Here is an 18,030-nt window from a genome sequence, read left to right on the forward strand (position 1 = left end):
AAATTCTTGAAAGTTTTATTTGCCATTTATACACATGCACTAGGTCTTGGTACATAGGAAATCTTGTTCAGAGCTCAGAGCTCAGAGTCAAATAAATACAAATATGTATACAAGTATAAAACAAAGTGCACACTGAGGTAAAGTATATTTTTTAACTGATAAAAATAAGAATGAAACAATATGTGACGTATTTAAACAAGATTAAGAAAAGCTGTAGAAATGTAAAATATCCGTTCCTCACCAACTGCAGGGTTCGCCGTGTCAGAAGTCAGAGGTCAGAGGTCAGCCAAGTCTTGACGCCTGACTCGACTGTTTACAGGCAGTATGCTGTGAGAGGAGAAGCCAGGGGAGCAAGAGACACAGAGAAAACAGAGGGAGCAGGAGCGAGCAGGGCATCCATGCCATATTTACTGCCTTTCCTAGTAAGAGGCAAAGTGTGAACTGTAATGTGCATGTTGGTGGATTTAACCTCCGGCCTTCAAGGCACGCAGGCCTGGGTCTCGCCTGATCCTGGCGGCTGACACAGATATGTGAAATCAGGGGACGTGATGAGGAGAAGGGCGCCTCACGTTGGGCTTCGACTGGGTTGAACAATGAGATACTGTCAGTGCCTATGTTTCAGTTTGCTGTCAAACCAGAAATTACAAGCAGTTTTTGGGGTTTTTTTTTTTAATCTTGTGGTTGTGTGTATCACAGGCAGGGTATCATCAACCTGAAAGGGATATCTGCTGTTGTGGTGTTATAAATGTTACAGCTGATAACATGTCATAATACCAACCCCTTTTGTTATAAATAAAATGAGAAACTTACAAAGATAAACATCACATGAGGTGAGGCCATGCAGAGGAATGGAGGTGCAGACAAAGCAAAGTGTAAAGGGGACACAAAGTGATTAAGAGAAGGAAAACAGATGGGCAGATTGAATTTTAGAGGAGGCGGAGTGCAAAGGGAATCTTTCTTGTGTATGTCTGGAGAGAAAGGGAGCCTCTTATACACTTCACAGTGTGAATTTGGCCCGGGGCTGTGGCCTCGTCTCGTCTACACAGCGGGTTGCTTTCCTGAGCGGGCTGCCCAGGGGAGGGGCACCTGCATCAGCCTCAGACAGTGGTCAAGAAGAGAGCCTGATGGGAGGGGGTGAGGGGTGCTGAAATGGAAAGATGCTCGATGGTTCCAGGAAAGTGACATGTGCTGGATTTATGAAATCTTCAGGTAGAACAGAGCGATGCCCTCTGACGAAAATATTTGTCCCCCTTTTTTTCCCCAGTGGTCTCGAGACAATGACACCCTCTGTGGTCTCAGGATGAAATCTAAAGCTTCTGTTGCACGACAGGATAAAAGTTATGATTGGCACAAATCCGCCTCTGCAGCTACCAACACAAAGTTTAAAGATTGGCCGGCCTGCCATCTGAGACAATATTTTCCATCTTATTTCATTGGGTTGACCAAACACAGTGTATTTGAAGTTTATCAAACACTCAGTCATCCCTGCAGATCTGTGGCAGGACTTAATCACCTGATATATGGAGGTTAGAATACATCGACACCTCAAACCTGCCCGCTATGCAGAGTCAGAAAATTGAACAACAAGCCCTGCGTGCTTTAATATCCACACTCCTGTTGAGTGTCTTTTTTGGATACCTTTCATCTTTACACAAGCTACACCCTCCATCTTCTGTCATTTTGGTATGACCCCGGGGGTCCCAAAATCACTGAGTCTCATATTAAGACGCCTTATTTTAAATGTATACTGAGCTGGCGCTTCCTCTGAAAGAAATTCCATTTCAGTGGATAAATGTGGTACTCGGGTCTCAGTTGTCTGTGAACGGTGGATGGATATTGCATTAGCTTTGCAACAGAAGCGCCCCCGTGGTGTGACTGCACAGGGCTCTGAATAATAACTGCAGTGGGAACGTTATGCTGAGAAGTAGCCGTGCCAGGTAAATAGAAACACATGGCAGGCGGCATGAATTACTGGAGAGCTCTACAGCCTGCAGAAATAATGGCATCGCAACGCAGAGACACACACAAGCTCCCTTTGACAAACGCTTTTGGTATGTGTCTCTTCAACCTGTTACTGCTCAAGCAGTAATGAGACACATGACTTCAGAGCTTCTTGTGCAGTCCGGAGGTATTTCTTGAATATATCTACTTCATGTGCAGATAAATAAACCTAAAATTTAAGTTTAGGTTTCATTTTAAACTGCATTATAGCATTAAATCAAATTATCCATTGCCTGCACGCTCCCATTATTAAATCTTCCTCCTTTTTCAGCGGATCGCTTTAGGGATCACTACTGTGAATCATCTGCTTATTAAATGGCAAGAAAAAAATGTTGAGTTGCTAGATATTATAATTTGTATATTATAATAATATTATAATTTGTGAGTTTTACTACTTTGGTCTCCTGAAGTATTTGGTTATTTTTCTAAAATGTTGTCTCAGATTCTCCATGAGCATTAAAATGAAAATGTTTATAACTTATTTCTTGAATTATTTTTATGAGGAGGTATGTCCTCTTAAAGGAAAAGTTAACCACCATCAGCACAGACGCAGACATACTGTAAACTTTAGAAAATAAGTGGAAACACAGTAAAAAAATGAGATTTTATGGCACGTTTTATTTTTGAACTTGTTGTATCAGTTACGCTGAGCCAGTGCTGTTCTGAGTTTCTGTGAGCTTTGATTGATTCGTTTTCAAAACACTCAAATCTACCCTGATATCTGATCTTGTGGCTCGTGTCTGTGTTTTGGCTTCCTCGAGCCTCCCGGTGTTTTCTGAACCCACTGCACAGGCAGAAAATAAGTGGAGAAAGATTGGAGATGGCATGTGTCAATAGCCTCAAGCCAGACTTGAATCAGGGACCATATAATCACATAGTAACTTAAACCCCTTGACCTCAAAGTTCACACCTAACCAGAAAGCTCTGTGTTTCTGACCAGTTACACTCTGCCCCTTTTGTCCTGTTATCCCTTCCCCAACGTTACTCCTGTCTGTCAAACGGCAATATTTGCTCATGTGCGTCAAAGAGCAGCAGGGTCTGCGACACAGTACAGAGCAGCCTTTGAGTCAGACAGACAGAGACAGACCTTTGCAAACGAGAAAGACCTTCAGGACTGGCTGTCATGCTGACACAGACACAAACAAAAGTACGAGTGGAACTCAAGGACTTCTTGACCGTATTGTGCCTTTTCCTTAGCGATCCACATATTTTATACCTGAACTTTCCTGTTGTCTTGACATTTGTTGTTGTTTTTTATATTTTTAGATTTCTGGTGGTGTTGATTACCATTAGTAAAAAGATCCAGTGACACAGTGAATTAAAGAAAGCGTACTCTTTATTCAAGACTATATATTATAACCTATATAAACATCAGTTATAGTCAACACCAGTAGAGAGCATGCAAAGCATCACATGGTTCATAATAAGCCAACACATTTTCAAACCCAACATGCAGGTCAAGATATAATTTTAAAAACAAATTCTCAAAAAAAAAAAGAAGAAATGTCAGAGATTGGGGGGAAAAAACAAAAAGACTTCTGACCCACTAATACATAATTCATTATGTCCACAAACAATAACTCAGAAAAATGTCCCAGCGAGGTCCCGCGCAGACACAACCTATTGTTAAAAAACAAGCGTTTCCTTTGATTGTTCTGAAAATAAGGAGAAGAGCTTCAGGGCTTTACTGGAAATGCTTGTGCATATGCAGCATGTGGTATAAACCCAGGCTCCTAATGATTACTGCACTCTGTTTACTAAATAAAGCTGACGGTTTTGTTCTGGGGTTAAACAAGATGACGCGTGTACACATGTTGCTGTAGTATCATTAGTGACACTGCATACATTTCCCAAAGTTAAAAGAACATTTTAAAAACCAAATTAAATTATGATAATAATAATAATAATTCATTATCAAAGTGACAGTGGAATATTTTGCAGTTACAACTTTAGGTGACACATCTTAAAGACTCAAAGACTCAAAGAAAGAAAGTTAATCTCCTAATAGGAAACATTGTCCTTTTTACAAAGCATTTTTGCAAAGTGCTATCATTTGGGTAATGTTTTTCTACTTCCCTGGGTTGCAGGCTAAGATGAAGTGAATGATCTTTGGTGTCTATTATAAAGCATCCATATACAGTACTTGTATGTGCACATATACATGCACACACTCACATTATGGTCTATTATTATAGTGACACTACTCCAGAGAGCTGCTTTTGCGGCACAGCTGATTTGCTGATGTCAGCAGCTGTCGGTTGCATTTTCGTTTTCCAGTCAACAGTGTGTAAAAGAATGGATTCACACAAGAGTTTCCGTAAGTCAGACCTGTGAGGATACGATTCACTGTCACCTGTGTGCCCACTGGGACTGTCCGCAGCATGTCAGGCTTGTAGAGAGGCAGCAGCTGCCAGATCCAGAAGGGAAGAAAGCAGGCCCAAAAGGCCAGGACAATCCCCAGGATGAGGAGCAGGACTTTGGGTTTGGGAGCACGAGGAGGACAAGCATTGTTGTTGTCAGTGGCCCAGGCTGGTCGTGTCTGTGACACCCAGTAAAGGCGACCCAGTGTTGCATAAAGTGCTCCAATGGCCAGCCCGGGACCAAGAATGCTAGTGCAGAAAAGCACACTCAGATAGGCTTTGGAGCTCTCCTCATCCCATGCTGGGACGCACAGCTGGCCCTCCTGGTCATCCCCATCTTCCAGGTGCAGTGTGATCATCATGGGCAGGCTGAGAGCCACCGCTAGCCCCCAGGCGAGGCCTACACGCAGCAACTTGGAGGAGTTGGAGGATGAAGTGTGTAGTGGGTCAGCAACAGCCCTGTAACGGTCCAAACTCATGGCGGTGAGAGTAAAGATGGAGGCGTGCATGGTGAGGAGATCCAGGCTCAGCAGGAGGCGGCATCCAAGCTCGCCAAAGGCCCAGCCAGATGCCAGGCTGTCATACACGATGAAAGGTGCGGTGAAAAGGTACAACAGGTCAGCTAGAGCAAGACTCAGCACCTGGAGGTGAAGAGAGGAGGAGGAGGTAGAGGAGGTAGAGGAGGTAGGAGAGCTGGAGTTGGCAAGGCATGATGGTAAAAGGAGTCTTGTCAGGCAGCAGGCTGGTAATGCTCCACATCTTCTCCTGCTTCTTCTCCTGCGCCTCAGAAGGAGGACCAAAGTGTAGAGGTTTCCTGTGATGCCCAGCAAGGAGAGGAGAGAGAGGAAGGAGCAGAAGAGAACTGTGGATGCCAAACTGGGTGATGGAGAGATGGAAGGAGAGGAGGAAGGCACAGAGAAATTGGAGATAAAAGGGGAGGTGTAGGTAGAGGGTGGTGGCAAAGAGCCTGAAAGGTCCATAGTGTGATGTTTTTTGTTTTGTTTTGTTTTTTAAAAAGGAGAAAAAAGCTTTAGAAGGAATAAAGTCAGTGAAATATCAGCTGAGTAAAAACGCAGTTCTAGCAGAGGCAGAAGGGGAATGGATGGGGTCAGGGAAAAAGAAACAGGTGGAGAGGAGAGCAAAACAGTATCTGTTAGATTTTTCAGTATATTATATATATATCCTCTTATTTTTACTCTCTGGTCACTCTCTGGTTTTAGGAGATTTTATTTTCTCTATGTGTGTTAAGAAAAACATAGCTTGTATTTGGATTTTTGAGGGTGCCTCAGTTTGATTTATGCATATTTAAATCATAACAACCAATAAATAAAGTCATATAAACATGCAGAAATGAAAGTGTCAGCTAAAGCAGAACCCTCTCTGGTTGGCACTGATTTTATAGTTTTATACACTGTTAGAAAAAACATCTTAAAAAAAACAGTAATATTCCAGCAGCTGGGGCGCCAAAATAATACCGTAAAATAACAGAAAATAACTTACTCATAAAAATACGGTTATTTCCAGTAATGAAAATGCAGTTTTACAATTCCCCTCTGGCCATCAACAGTAGGTGAAGTGTCTTGCCCAAGGACACAATGACCGAGAGTGTCCGAGCCGGGGCTTGAACCGGCAACCTTCTGATTACAAGGCGAACTGCCAACTCTTGAGCCACAATCGCCCTAAGCTGAGTGATACTGTTGTGGTTTTAGTAAAATAATTGGATTTTCAGAGCAGGAGGTCTCCAAATGAAGACAATGAATCTAGACTGAAACCTCTCGTTCTTTCTCAAGGTCAGCAGTTGGTCAATAATTTAGAGACGGCTTAAATCAGCAGACTCAGCTCTAAATGATTGCATCTTTTCTTTAAATTGTGTGTTATGAATATGGAATACGTACTAGTTTTATTTTCAAGGACAGAAATACATTATCAGACAATTCAAAACTATGAGCTGGTTTGACTGGCGATTTTCTGGAGCAACATAATCAGCAGTGACATCAAAGCAGACGTGGGGAGCCTGACAGAAACGGGCTGCGTGATTCGCGGTGACCCGGGCGGCACCGGGGTTAAGAGCTACTGTTGAACTCTGGAGGAGCGGCTGAACCCCTGCGGTGCTGCGTGGCTCCACAGGTTACTTGCTCCCTTTAAATAACAGCGATATTAATGACAGGGCCTCACAGATCAGGAAATTTTCCAAAATTTTAAATGCTTTAATTCTCAATTTACCCACAAATTTACCCACAAACAAAATAATTCAAACAATGTGGTTTCAGTGTGTTTAAAGACTGCACTGTCAGCATTTAATTTATGGCACTTAAAATATTTAATCAAGGCCTCAAAGAAAACTTTGAGGAGCCCCGAATTTGGGGAAAACATCATGTAGTAACTCTTTTTTAAAAATAAATAAATAAGGCTACTGTATGTCATTTCTCTAAAGCAAAAACTTTTTGGTTTCTGAAATGCTTTTGAAAGCAGAGAAGCTGCCATCAGTATAGTATTAATCAGAATAATTACTGAGATTTCTTTTAGAAACTTACTTTAGATCAGTTTAGTCCCAGACACTGTAAAATAATATTCCTTTACTTGGTGAAAAAACTCAGTTCCCATTTTGAAAGCTCCCTCTTCTCATGTGTTGTCTTGAAATCCCCTCTGACCTCTTCAGCCATAAATTGAGGTTTTCGGCTGATTAAATGCAGTTATGTGGTGATAATCTTCATCCAAAGCCTGTGAGCTGATCTCCGCTGCCTGTCTCGCTGTCTGTCCACAGCTCAGCCACTGATGTGTCTGACCCAACTGAGTGTGTGTGAGTGGAAAAAAGGGGTGGGATGGGACGCTAAGTGAAGGGAGGGGGTTACCCTACATACTGAATATTAATACAGAATTGTCCTGGTCCAGGGAGACCCCGCAGACTGAATTAGAAGTTTAATTTTTCCCTCATTAGAAGCATAACAATAAAAAAAATAGAGCAGTGATTTATTTTAATCACTCAGTAGTTAACAGTAAATAGTAATGCTTTCAAAAGCTCTGAATCATGACTGACGGTATCCTGTATCCTGAGTGTGCCTCCACTCAGCAGTGCTGAGTAAGGATGTAAGAATTTAAAACAAAGGTATTATTAGTGTCTATATTTTATAGCTGGGTTTGGGGGGGGGTTACCGTAAATTTCATGACTCTCTAATAGTTTCAATACCTTTGAACCAAGCAAATCTCACTGTGAACTCACTGAAAGGTCTTTCCATGAGAGTTAAGAGTCTGACCATAAATGGTGTCCTAACATCATATTTTGGGAAATAATCACATGGTCTGTAATTCACAGTTATAACAGCTGCTGCATAAAATTTAAAAACCTAACCTACCACTAAAGAGCCATGAAACCTGAATATTTAATATCATAAAGAAGCAGGTTTCTTTATGTTCAGGAAAACACTTTAGTAAGGACATTTATATAAAAAGGCAAAAAAAAATGTAGGGAAAAAGCAAAACTGTAAAACGGATGCTAGTGTAAATGTTATTCCTGTTATTACTTCATTGGCCAACGTCTTTTCTGTATTTGTTTTATAAACCCTCGATAAAGAAAGTAATGTCAGGGGCACTCAAATCAAAATGCTTTCCTGTCCAGACATACACACAAAAAATGGACTCAACAAGCACCTAACACGACCTGCACTATTTTATAGGCCAAATGGTCTTCAACGTGGCTCGCTTTGTGAATAAATCTTGACTTCTGCTTCATACGTGGAAAATGTAATCATATATATAAAAAAGACCCTTAAAATTGAGTTAAAATTCTGAGGGGAGAGAGCAGCGACATGTGAAGACGTGTTTTTGCGAGCTCTGCTTAGATTGACCATTTGCGTAATTTTCCCGCTCCCCTTCTAGTACATCCCGGCGCGAACCCGTCTCACAAGTGCCTAATCTTTCGAATCAGTTGTATTTTGCAGTCTAAAGCTGTTCAACATGCCTAAATCGCTCAAGCAGAAGCCGGGGCCTGATGCCTCGGACTTGCCTGGTGCGGATCCGGCCGCGGGGGTGGGGGCCGGGCCGGATCTCGACACAATCATGGCTGCCATAAAGCAAACGGAGCAGAATGTGCTAGCCAAGATCGACTCGTCTGTGATGGCAGCTGCAGGTGAACTACACAAGAAAATAGACGACTTGGCGGGTGATTTAAGGTCAGAGGTCCTGAGTGTGCGCGCAGAGTTTGCGAAGGCTATCGAAGACATGCAGAAAGAAAACGCCACGCTCTCGACCCGCACTGATGATCTTGAGGAGGAAGCTAATGGCCAGGCTAACCGTGTTGTAGCACTGGAAGCTAAAGTTGATGCGCTATCTGCCCAAGTCGTCCGGTTGGCAGACAAGGCCGATGATTTGGAGTCCCGGCAACGTCGTGATAACTGCAGACTAATTGGAGTGGAAGAGGGATTCGGAAATATTCGACCGGAGAAAGCCGTGGCTGAATTGTTGAAGGAAGCGCTCGCCCTCGACTATACGCCGACGCTCGATCGGGCGCATAGGAGCCTGCAGCCGAGGCCAAAGGATGGAGATGCCCCGAGACCGATAATCGTCAAGTTCCACTATTTTCAGGAGAAAGTGGATGTTCTTCGAAAGGCCATGGGGGCAGGTCCCATTACCCGTAATGGGAAGCGTTTCTACATCTACCCAGATTTCTCGGCCACCGTTAGAAAGAAGAGATCGGCCTTTACCGAGGTGAGAAGATTGCTTCGCCGGTGTACGGGGGTGAAATATGGTCTCCTGTATCCAGCTACATTGAAAATCACGACCCCGGCTGGCGAACAGATGTCTTTCGAAGATCCGATCAAGGCAAGGCACTACGTCGAGACCAATCTGCGCCCACGGGAGACGGAGGGAGAGTGACAGTTAATTCACGGACCACAACAAGTATCACACGCTGCGTGCTACCATTGAGGTAGTCTGCACAGGCTGTGCATTGACTGGTGGACGTCGCCACGCTACGGTTGGATGCCCTTTATGATTGGACAAGGTATAGCTATAAGATGTTGAGGATTTCTGTGGATGTCATGTGGCCTGGGGAATATTTTATTTCAGAATATCTTCGGTATCCTCATTGGTCTTAGTTCCAGCCCGACACCATAACCCCAACAGTGCTTTTATTTTGCTTTTTGATGTATTCTGATTAATTAATCCCCTTTTTCTTATCACCAGTGTCATTATTTTATTGGGTTTTACCCCTTTCTTGTGGGATTATTTTCCAACCGTGAGTGTTCAGAGCCGTACCGGCCTGTAAGTGGATGGGTGCCGACATGCATGCGGCAATAATGATGCTGAGTCAAGGGTCCTATTATACTTTGTTCTGTCTTTGCTGAGTTCATGTAAGAGTTTAAGCTAGTGTAAACGTGTTATATGCCTAGGAGAGAGAGGAGTGTTTTCAGGGCAGTCTCAGGTTTGTGGAAGACCAGCCCAGGGGTCCAGGATGGTGAGAGGTTTATCTATGTTTATCTGTTTGTTTTTGTTAGTTTTGCTTTGGGTTTATCTGTGGTTTATGTTGTGGCTCAAACAGGCACTGAAACACTGAGATATAACCAACGTGCAGGATCAGTCTATTATCGATTGTGGCACTATGACTCTGGATAATGTGAATAATCAACAGAAATCGGTCTCATTCATTAGCTGGAACGTCAAAGGGCTGAATAATTTGGTTAAAAGAAGCAAGGTATTTAGTCATTTGAAATCGCTCAAACCTGACGTGATGTTTCTACAGGAGACACACTTAAATACTAACTCCCAAAAAAGACTAGGTTGTAAGTGGATTGGACAAATATATCATTCATGTTTTAACTACAAAGCCAGGGGAACAGCAATCTTAATTAGGAAGGGGGTTCCATTTGAACACTCTGAAGTGATATCAGATCCTAATGGCAGATATGTTGTTGTAGTGGGCAAGCTGTTTAACACACCACTAATACTGGCTAATATTTATGGACCTAACTGGGACAACGCACAGTTCTTTCTTAATTTTTTTTCGACTCTCCCGGACCTTGTCTCCTATAAACTGATTCTAGGTGGAGACTTTAATTGTGTCCTTTCTCCCCAGCTGGACCGATCAAGCGTAAGGTCGAGCAACACCCTCTCGTCAGCAGCAGTGGCTATTAATTCCCTACTTCGTTCTTACGGCTTATCAGACCCTTGGCGTGCAACAAACCCATCTACGAAGCAATTTTCCTTTTTTTCCCCTGTACATCATAGTTACTCCAGGATTGATTACTTCATTGTCGATAACCAGCTACTTCCCTTAATTTCCAGCACCAAATACCACAGTATAGTGCTGTCAGATCATAGCCCTGTGCAGATGGGTCTGGTTTTTCCAGGTAATGTGGCGCCCCAACGAACGTGGCGGCTAGACCCCCTATTACTTTTATGTGAACGCTTTAAAACGTTTCTCAGCAATCAGATTGACTTCTTTCTAGAAATTAATGACACTCAGGATGTGTCGAGGGGAGTCTTGTGGGAGTCTATGAAAGCCTATATTAGGGGCCAAGTTATTTCTTATGTGGCACACAGAGACAAGGAGCGCTCTAAACAACTTAAAGAACTGGCTGACAGGATTGCGGATATGGATAGGCGTTACGCTCTTTCACCTACGCCAGATCTTTTTAAGGAGAAATTACTGTTGCAAACTGAATTTGACACGCTTATGACATGGAGAGCCGAAAGAAATATTTTTAAATCCAGGCAGGTATATTATGAGCATGGAGATAAAGCGGGGAGGCTCCTTGCACTTCAGCTCAAACAGCGGTCAGCTGAGCGCGTGATTTCGGGAATTGAAATAGGTGCTGATTCGATATCTCACGACCCCCGAGTCATTAATGACCAGTTCAAATATTTCTACTCTACCCTATATCAATCAGAGGTGGGCAGTAATTCATCCGAGATCTACTCGTTTCTTGACTCGCTGGATCTTCCCAAGCTCTCTCCGGACGCTCAGTCGCCTTTGGAACAGCCGTTGTCGATTGAAGAGATAACGAACGCTATTAAATTATCTCAGACTGGAAGGTCGCCAGGTCCGGACGGTTTCCCCATGGAGTTTTACAAGGAATTCTCTTCGAAGCTCACACCTATTTTAGAATCAGTTTATGCTGAATCTTTTGCTACTGGCAATCTGCCGCAGACGCTTACCCAGGCCACGATCTCAGTCTTACTAAAGAAAGATAAAGATCCTGTACAGTGTAGCTCATACAGGCCAATAAGTCTTTTGTGCTGTGACTATAAGATTTTAACCAAAACTCTTGCACTACGGTTGGACCCTATTATTTCCACCATTATTAATGAGGACCAAACGGGCTTCATTCCCGGACGGCAGTCATTTTTTAATGTGAGACGACTGTTTAATGTGGTATTCTCCCCCCATTCGACAATGCAACCGGAAGTTATTCTGAGCCTTGACGCTGAAAAGGCGTTTGATAGAATCGAATGGTCCTACCTTTTCACAGTTCTGGAGAAATTCGGCATGGGACCTACTTTTTGTAGATGGATTAAAGTCCTATATTCAACGCCTATGGCTGCAGTCAGGACAAATGGTCTGATTTCGGAATATTTTTCGCTCTACAGGGGGACGAGGCAGGGCTGTTGCCTGTCACCCTTCCTGTTTGACATTGCGATCGAACCGCTGGCAATTGCTATCAGATCTGATGAGAGGATTAAAGGTATATCCAGGGGTGAGGTAACTCATAAAACTCTGCTTTATGCTGATGATCTCCTTTTGCAGATATCAGACCCAATTGGGAGTATGCCCCACCTTTTCCGCTGGCTGCGGGAGTTCAGCAACATATCGGGGTATAAGGTTAATTTATCAAAATCTTTACTGTTTCCATTGAACAATCTGGCAAAACAGACCACTTATGACGATTTGCCTTTTAAAATTGAAAATGACAAATTCACATATTTGGGACTGGAAATAGCTGGCTCGATTAAGACTATTTTCCAGTATAACTACAGGTCTATTCTGGACAGTACTAAATCTGATCTGGGTAGGTGGTCAAAACTTCCACTTTCGCTGGCAGGACGGATAAATGTGGTGAAGATGACTGTAATGCCCAGGTTTCTTTATCTATTCCAAATGATCCCCATCTTTCTCCCCAAATCCTATTTTGCCCAGCTGGATCGCTTTGTCTCTTTGTTCATATGGAACAAAAAACCTGCACGCATAAGGAGAGCAAGCCTGGAGAGAGCTAAAGCTGATGGTGGTTTGGGCTTACCTAATTTCTTATTCTATTATTGGGCTGCTAACATTGTCAAGCTGACATATTGGATGACCATGTTTGCGGATGGGGAGGGTCCAGTCTGGGCAGATATGGAACTGAGAGCTACACTCCCAATCTCTCCGATTTCGATCTTAACTGCCCCTCTCCCACTGAATGTCAAAGCATCTGGGCTGAACTCCAATTTGGTGGTTCAAAATTCAATTAAGATCTGGGGTCAATTCAGGAAACATTTTAACTTGACAAATACTTGTAGCTTTTCTCCGATAATGTTCAACCATCTTTTTACACCATCTCAAATAGATCATTCATTTGCAGTCTGGCACAGAAACGGTCTGGTTTTCTTTCAAGATCTCTTCACTGAGGATGGCTTTGTCTCATTTAAACATTTGTGTGAAGACCATAACTTACCAAAGTCTCACTACTTCAGATACCTTCAGGCTCGGAGTTTTGCTTCTAAATTTCTCCCAGGGTACCCGTCTCTGCCCTCTAAGGACCTACTGTATCTAGTTCTTAATGTGAGTCAGCCCACTAAAAGAGCAATATCGAAGATTTATGCATTGATTCTTGAAAGCTGCCCTCATACATGGGACAAACCTAAGGCGGCGTGGGAAGGGGAGGTTGGAGAACTCATCTCAGAAGACATCTGGAAGAAAGCCATACAGCGTATACATACGTCTTCTCTCTGTATTAGACATGGCCTGATTCAATTTAAGGTCGTCCACAGGCTCCACTATTCTAATGACAGACTGTCTAAACTGTACCCTGATGTTGCACCGAATTGTCCTAGATGTGATTACTCTCCTGTTTCTTTGGGGCACATGTTTTGGTCATGTCCCTCCCTGTATGGTTTCTGGACATCAATTTTTCAATCACTGTCAGCTATATCGGGTGAAACACTGCGGCCTGACTCTTTGATAGCTATCTTCGGTGTACCTCGGGAAGAGCTGAGACTCTCTCCCCTCCACAAAAACGCAATAGCCTTTGCCTCGTTGCATGCCCGCCGTCTGATACTGCTGAGCTGGAAGGCGTCGAACCCTCCTTCCTACGTCCATTGGATTAGAGAGGTGATGTTGGGATTAGCTCTGGAAAAAATTAGGTATACCGTGCGCGGCTTGGAGAGTAAATATGACAAAACCTGGTCACGGTTCATAACTCATGTCAAGAGTCTGTCTTTTGCCTGATTTATTGTTCTTTACTTGTTGGTAATTTATGCTCTTGCTCTCTTCTCGGACTGCTGTCCATAGTCTCCTCAATGCCCGTACTTTGACTGTTGGGATTTCTTTAATCCCTTTTTCTTCTTTGTTTCTTCTCTCATGTGCCGGGGTCCGGCTGTTGGTGCTATAATGACTGTCACAGATTGGTTTGAGTGTTTCTCCCCCCTTTTTTTTTTTTTTTTTTTTTGTGTTGTGTGTATTGTGCTTCCTGGTTGTGGGGATGCCACCTGGATGGGGGTGGGGGGTAGGGTTCGCAACTTTTGTAAGAAATTCTGGACTGTTTTGTTGGAAAACTATAAATAAAGTTGTAAAAAAAAAAAAAAAAAAAAAAATTGAGTTAAAATTCTCTGTGGGAATTGCAGCGAGACAGACTGACACAGCAGTGGTATTTGTTGTCATTTTGTGACACACTGCAATAACTAATGCACTTCAACTTACACCCAAAGTCAATACCATACAGCTCGTGTTCCAACGTCTCACACCCCCACGAGGGATTTTTATGATGATTTGGTGTTTAAATTATAGAGGAAATTAATTACCCACTATACTTGCCCGTATCAACATTTTTCCATGTCAGAGCAAAGTTGAACTGGTGCAGACTCACTGAATAAACGGGTCTTTCAGAACTTATAGTTGCATGTTATCCACTGAGTTGTTTTTGGCTTGGCAGTTGTCGAGCCTACAGCTGTGGTTTGCCAGCTTCAAGAGGTTAAGCAGCTTGGTAGTGATTTAGTTGAGGCTGCCCAGTAAAATGTGTATGCTGTGTGGCTCGTGCTGGTGGAGGGGACTCCATGTTGGCTGCTTCATACATGTGAGGACATACATAAGATAGACAGAGACAGGCAGTAAAGACGAAAGGGGGAAGGGGGGGACATACCTATCCCCACGGGGTGTGAGGAATTTGAACAAATACCTGGCACAGACATGCCAAAATAGGGGATTGGGGGGAGAGGGCCATAGAGGCATGTGAAGACCAGGCTCCCTCATACAAGGAGATGGACAGGTATATAAGTTGAGTGGATAGAAATGAGTGCCAAAGTGGCAAGAAAGTTTTATTAAAGGGGCATCAGGTGGCCTGCTCGTATCAGATGTACAGCAGTGTAGAAAGTTGAGTTGAGTTGTCAGATGAGTATGAACAGTGAAACCAGGCGTTTGGGTGCAGATGTTACTCATATTTAACATGGAGCAGGGAGAAGCAGACTGAGAGAGTCTGAGTGCTGCGCTGTTTATTTGTCTTTGTCAGAACACATGTCTGCCCAGACACATTATATAATTTCTAATTAAATTTACCTGAGTGTGTTTTTTCCTATACTTTGACCTAAAGATCTTGTATTTAGTCTCTTTAATATCGAGTATGCAGATAAGATCTAAAGCCCAGAGCTAACCTAACCCCTTTTTTTGTAACTAAAGCTGTATACAATGGGCAGAGCTATGCTGGTTTTGTATTGTGTAATTGTAGAAACATTTTCTTTTATATGTTAAAGAGTTAAATAATGACTGTTATTTTTTAAATCTGACTCTATAACTATAGATTAATTTATAAAGTGACTTTTTTCATTTAAATAAATTATATTTATCTGTTTGACAAGATCACATACAGTCTTTTGTTTGTTTTTGTCAATTAATCACCATATATAACATTAGCTTGTTTGATTGACAGTATTTGGTAAACTGTGATGGGAATGTTTTGACTAAAATGCTAAATCACTTGTAAAAGCTTGATGAAAATTATTTCTCTGCTCATACATTAATGTATTAAATGATTTAGCTCAATGTGATAACACTATCTTAATAAATAAAGTAATTTAATAACTGTCTTATAGATGGATAAAAAAAACTTTAGGGCAGGTACAGATCATAGCTGACAGTGAATGGATTGCATATGGGAGTCTATCCGCTGCACTTGCCTGACATAGTTCATTAAACTAATTGTGTGGCTGTCAAAGAGAAACATTCGCCACCACCTATAACACTCCCAGGTTTCTGGAGGGCTGAGATATCATTAGAGCACACAGTCCCTGGGGTGTTGTTGACTGCAGGATTTTTAAAACAAAAGAAATCTTGATTTACTTTTTTATTAGTCAGTATTATTCTTTATCTTTACAGTACGCCCAATTGTAAGTGTTGCAACCCTATCCAATCAGGACCTAGTCACAAAATGACAAATACCCTCCACGTAAACACAAACAGCTCCCTAACCTTTTCCTGGCTGTCCTTGCTTTCCTCAGTCATTTCATTAATTAGCCAAACCATTTCTGAGCAAACTGACTAACAAATTGCCTGCCGGTGAGAGTCCTCACGTCGTAGCCTTGATTAAATGGGCGGACATTTGCGTTCATGACAAATGGTTGTTGGACTGGGCTGATTCACAACTTGTGATGAGTTATTGATCCCCACTACGCCCCCCCCCCCTCCCCCCCCCCCCCCAGAGCCTGTCTGCTTTGCAGTTACACATCAAATTTCTCCTGTTCCCTCAATACAAACCTCTGTGAGAGCACAGAGCTCAGATAGATACGCTTTTTAACGTACAATTCCCTACTCATCTACTTTTATTAATTAAATACATAAATAAATACATCAGATTTTGTAGATTATGCAGGGCTACTCTTTGTATTAATGACTTCATTTTGTAAAATTACAGAATAACTTCAGCATTTGTCAAGTAGAATTTGAAGAGTTTAATTAACATGTCAGTTTCAAATTTATATTTTTACTTGACGTATACTTAATGTTTTAAATTTCCTAACCTCCTGAGACCCAAACTCTTTCATGGCATGCATTTGTAATTTCTCTTTGCTATTTGGGCTGATTGGGACCTGATGAATGTAAAAACAAAGAATTTGATTTTTTTTTACCGGATTTTTGTTTCTGAGAAAAATGAGATCCACATATGAGGACACTGGTTTTAAGTTTCGACAGAACAGTGGCAGTATAACGTCCTCGTAAGCGGATATCAGGCCCTTGTAGAGAAAAATTTAGTATTTTGGTCTAGACAACCCAAAATGTGATGTCCACATATGTGGACGGCAGGTCCTAGGAGGCTAAAATAGCATTCAATGCAAACATCATTAAGCTTCTTAATTAATTCCATTATTACATCTGTCTGTCATTGTTTTAATACTATTCTTAAAGCACTTATTCATGTTGGCACGTTCATGTCTTCATCCTATTGCACTCATGGTGTCGCAGCTTAAAAATAAAACACAAACACTTTTATTTACCCTTAAAGTGGAAAAATTACATTTGCAGATGTTTTATTTGTGGCCTTCAACAGTCCCAGTTTCTCCCCCGTCTTAATGAACTGATTGAACAAATTCAAAATAAATCTACTAGAGAATTTTCTAGACAGTCCTTTTTCAGAAGCAGTGCTTTTGTGCATTTGGTCCTATTGAGTATTATACCTGGAACACTATACCCTCACAATTAAGGAGCACAAAATCTCTTAACTCCTTCCCCAGACCTATACAGCAGCAAACTGGATACTCGTGATCTGAGGTGATGTCACCCTAACTCTATTTTTACTGTCTGTTCTTAGTTAAAAATTATGTTAATGTCTTTTTGTGTGAGTTTTCATAAATGTTCTTCAGTGTTTGATGTTTAATATTTAGTTTATATTTAGTCTTCTGGATCTCATATGTGCTTAGATGCCTGCAGATGAAATTATTTCCAAATCAGGCACATTTACATGCTGGATTTTGGTGCTCATAATTTAATGTGAATCATATATTTATTGTTAAAGAAAAAATAAAATTAAACAAACTAATTCAAACTAGATGTTTTTTAACCTTACATACAGGGTATGTAAGATTCCTACACTTACTTTCAGTCACATTTCTTTTGTTCTGTGCCCACAAGAAGATTTAACCTCTCCCGAACTCTTTCATGGCATGCATTTTTAATTTTTCTTTGCTATTTGGGTTGATTGGGACCTGATGAATGTAAAAACAAAGAATTACCAGATTTTTCTTTTCTTTTTTTTTTTACCTAAATTTCGTTTTTTTTAAAAAAGGAGATCCACATGTGAGGACATTCGTTTTAAATTTTGATAGAACAGTGGCAGCATAACGTCCTCGTAAGTAGATATCAGGCGCTTGTAGAACAAAATTAAGTATTTTGGTCTAGACAACCCAAAATGTGATGTCCACATATGTGGACGGCAGGTCCTAGGAGGTTAAGCAACACCGCACACTGAATAAGTATTCGCCTAACCCTGGAGTC

At 41.8% G+C, this 18,030-nt stretch overlaps 2 protein-coding genes across 2 annotated transcripts; one reads left to right on the forward strand and one right to left on the reverse strand.

Moving 5' to 3' along the window:
- Nucleotides 1–3,334: 3,334 nt before the first annotated feature.
- Nucleotides 3,335–7,133, reverse strand: uts2r3 (urotensin-2 receptor 3). Its single transcript, XM_085421836.1, has 2 exons — nucleotides 6,896–7,133; nucleotides 3,335–5,439 (listed from the first exon to the last, which is right to left on the reverse strand). The coding sequence occupies exon 2, from the start codon at nucleotides 5,339–5,341 to the stop codon at nucleotides 4,202–4,204; it is 1,140 nt and encodes a 379-aa protein (XP_085277962.1). The 5' UTR covers nucleotides 5,342–5,439; nucleotides 6,896–7,133; the 3' UTR covers nucleotides 3,335–4,201.
- A 1,181-nt stretch (nucleotides 7,134–8,314) lies between these two features.
- LOC146659176 (uncharacterized) lies at nucleotides 8,315–9,290 on the forward strand. The gene has a single exon (XM_085421838.1). The coding sequence runs from the start codon at nucleotides 8,316–8,318 to the stop codon at nucleotides 9,231–9,233; it is 918 nt and encodes a 305-aa protein (XP_085277964.1). The 5' UTR covers nucleotide 8,315; the 3' UTR covers nucleotides 9,234–9,290.
- The last annotated feature ends 8,740 nt before the right edge of the window (nucleotides 9,291–18,030 follow it).

Source organism: Rhamphochromis longiceps, linkage group LG11 (assembly GCF_057381845.1).
Source record: "Rhamphochromis longiceps isolate RC_006_pf linkage group LG11, R_longiceps_female_GT1.1, whole genome shotgun sequence".
Classification (NCBI taxonomy): Eukaryota; Metazoa; Chordata; class Actinopteri; order Cichliformes; family Cichlidae; genus Rhamphochromis; species Rhamphochromis longiceps.

Excerpts from the sequence above, each read along its gene's own strand:
- LOC146659176 (XM_085421838.1), top strand. The coding sequence starts at position 8,316 with ATGCCTAAATCGCTCAAGCAGAAGCCGGGGCCTGATGCCTCGGACTTG.
- uts2r3 (XM_085421836.1), bottom strand. The coding sequence starts at position 5,341 with ATGGACCTTTCAGGCTCTTTGCCACCACCCTCTACCTACACCTCCCCT.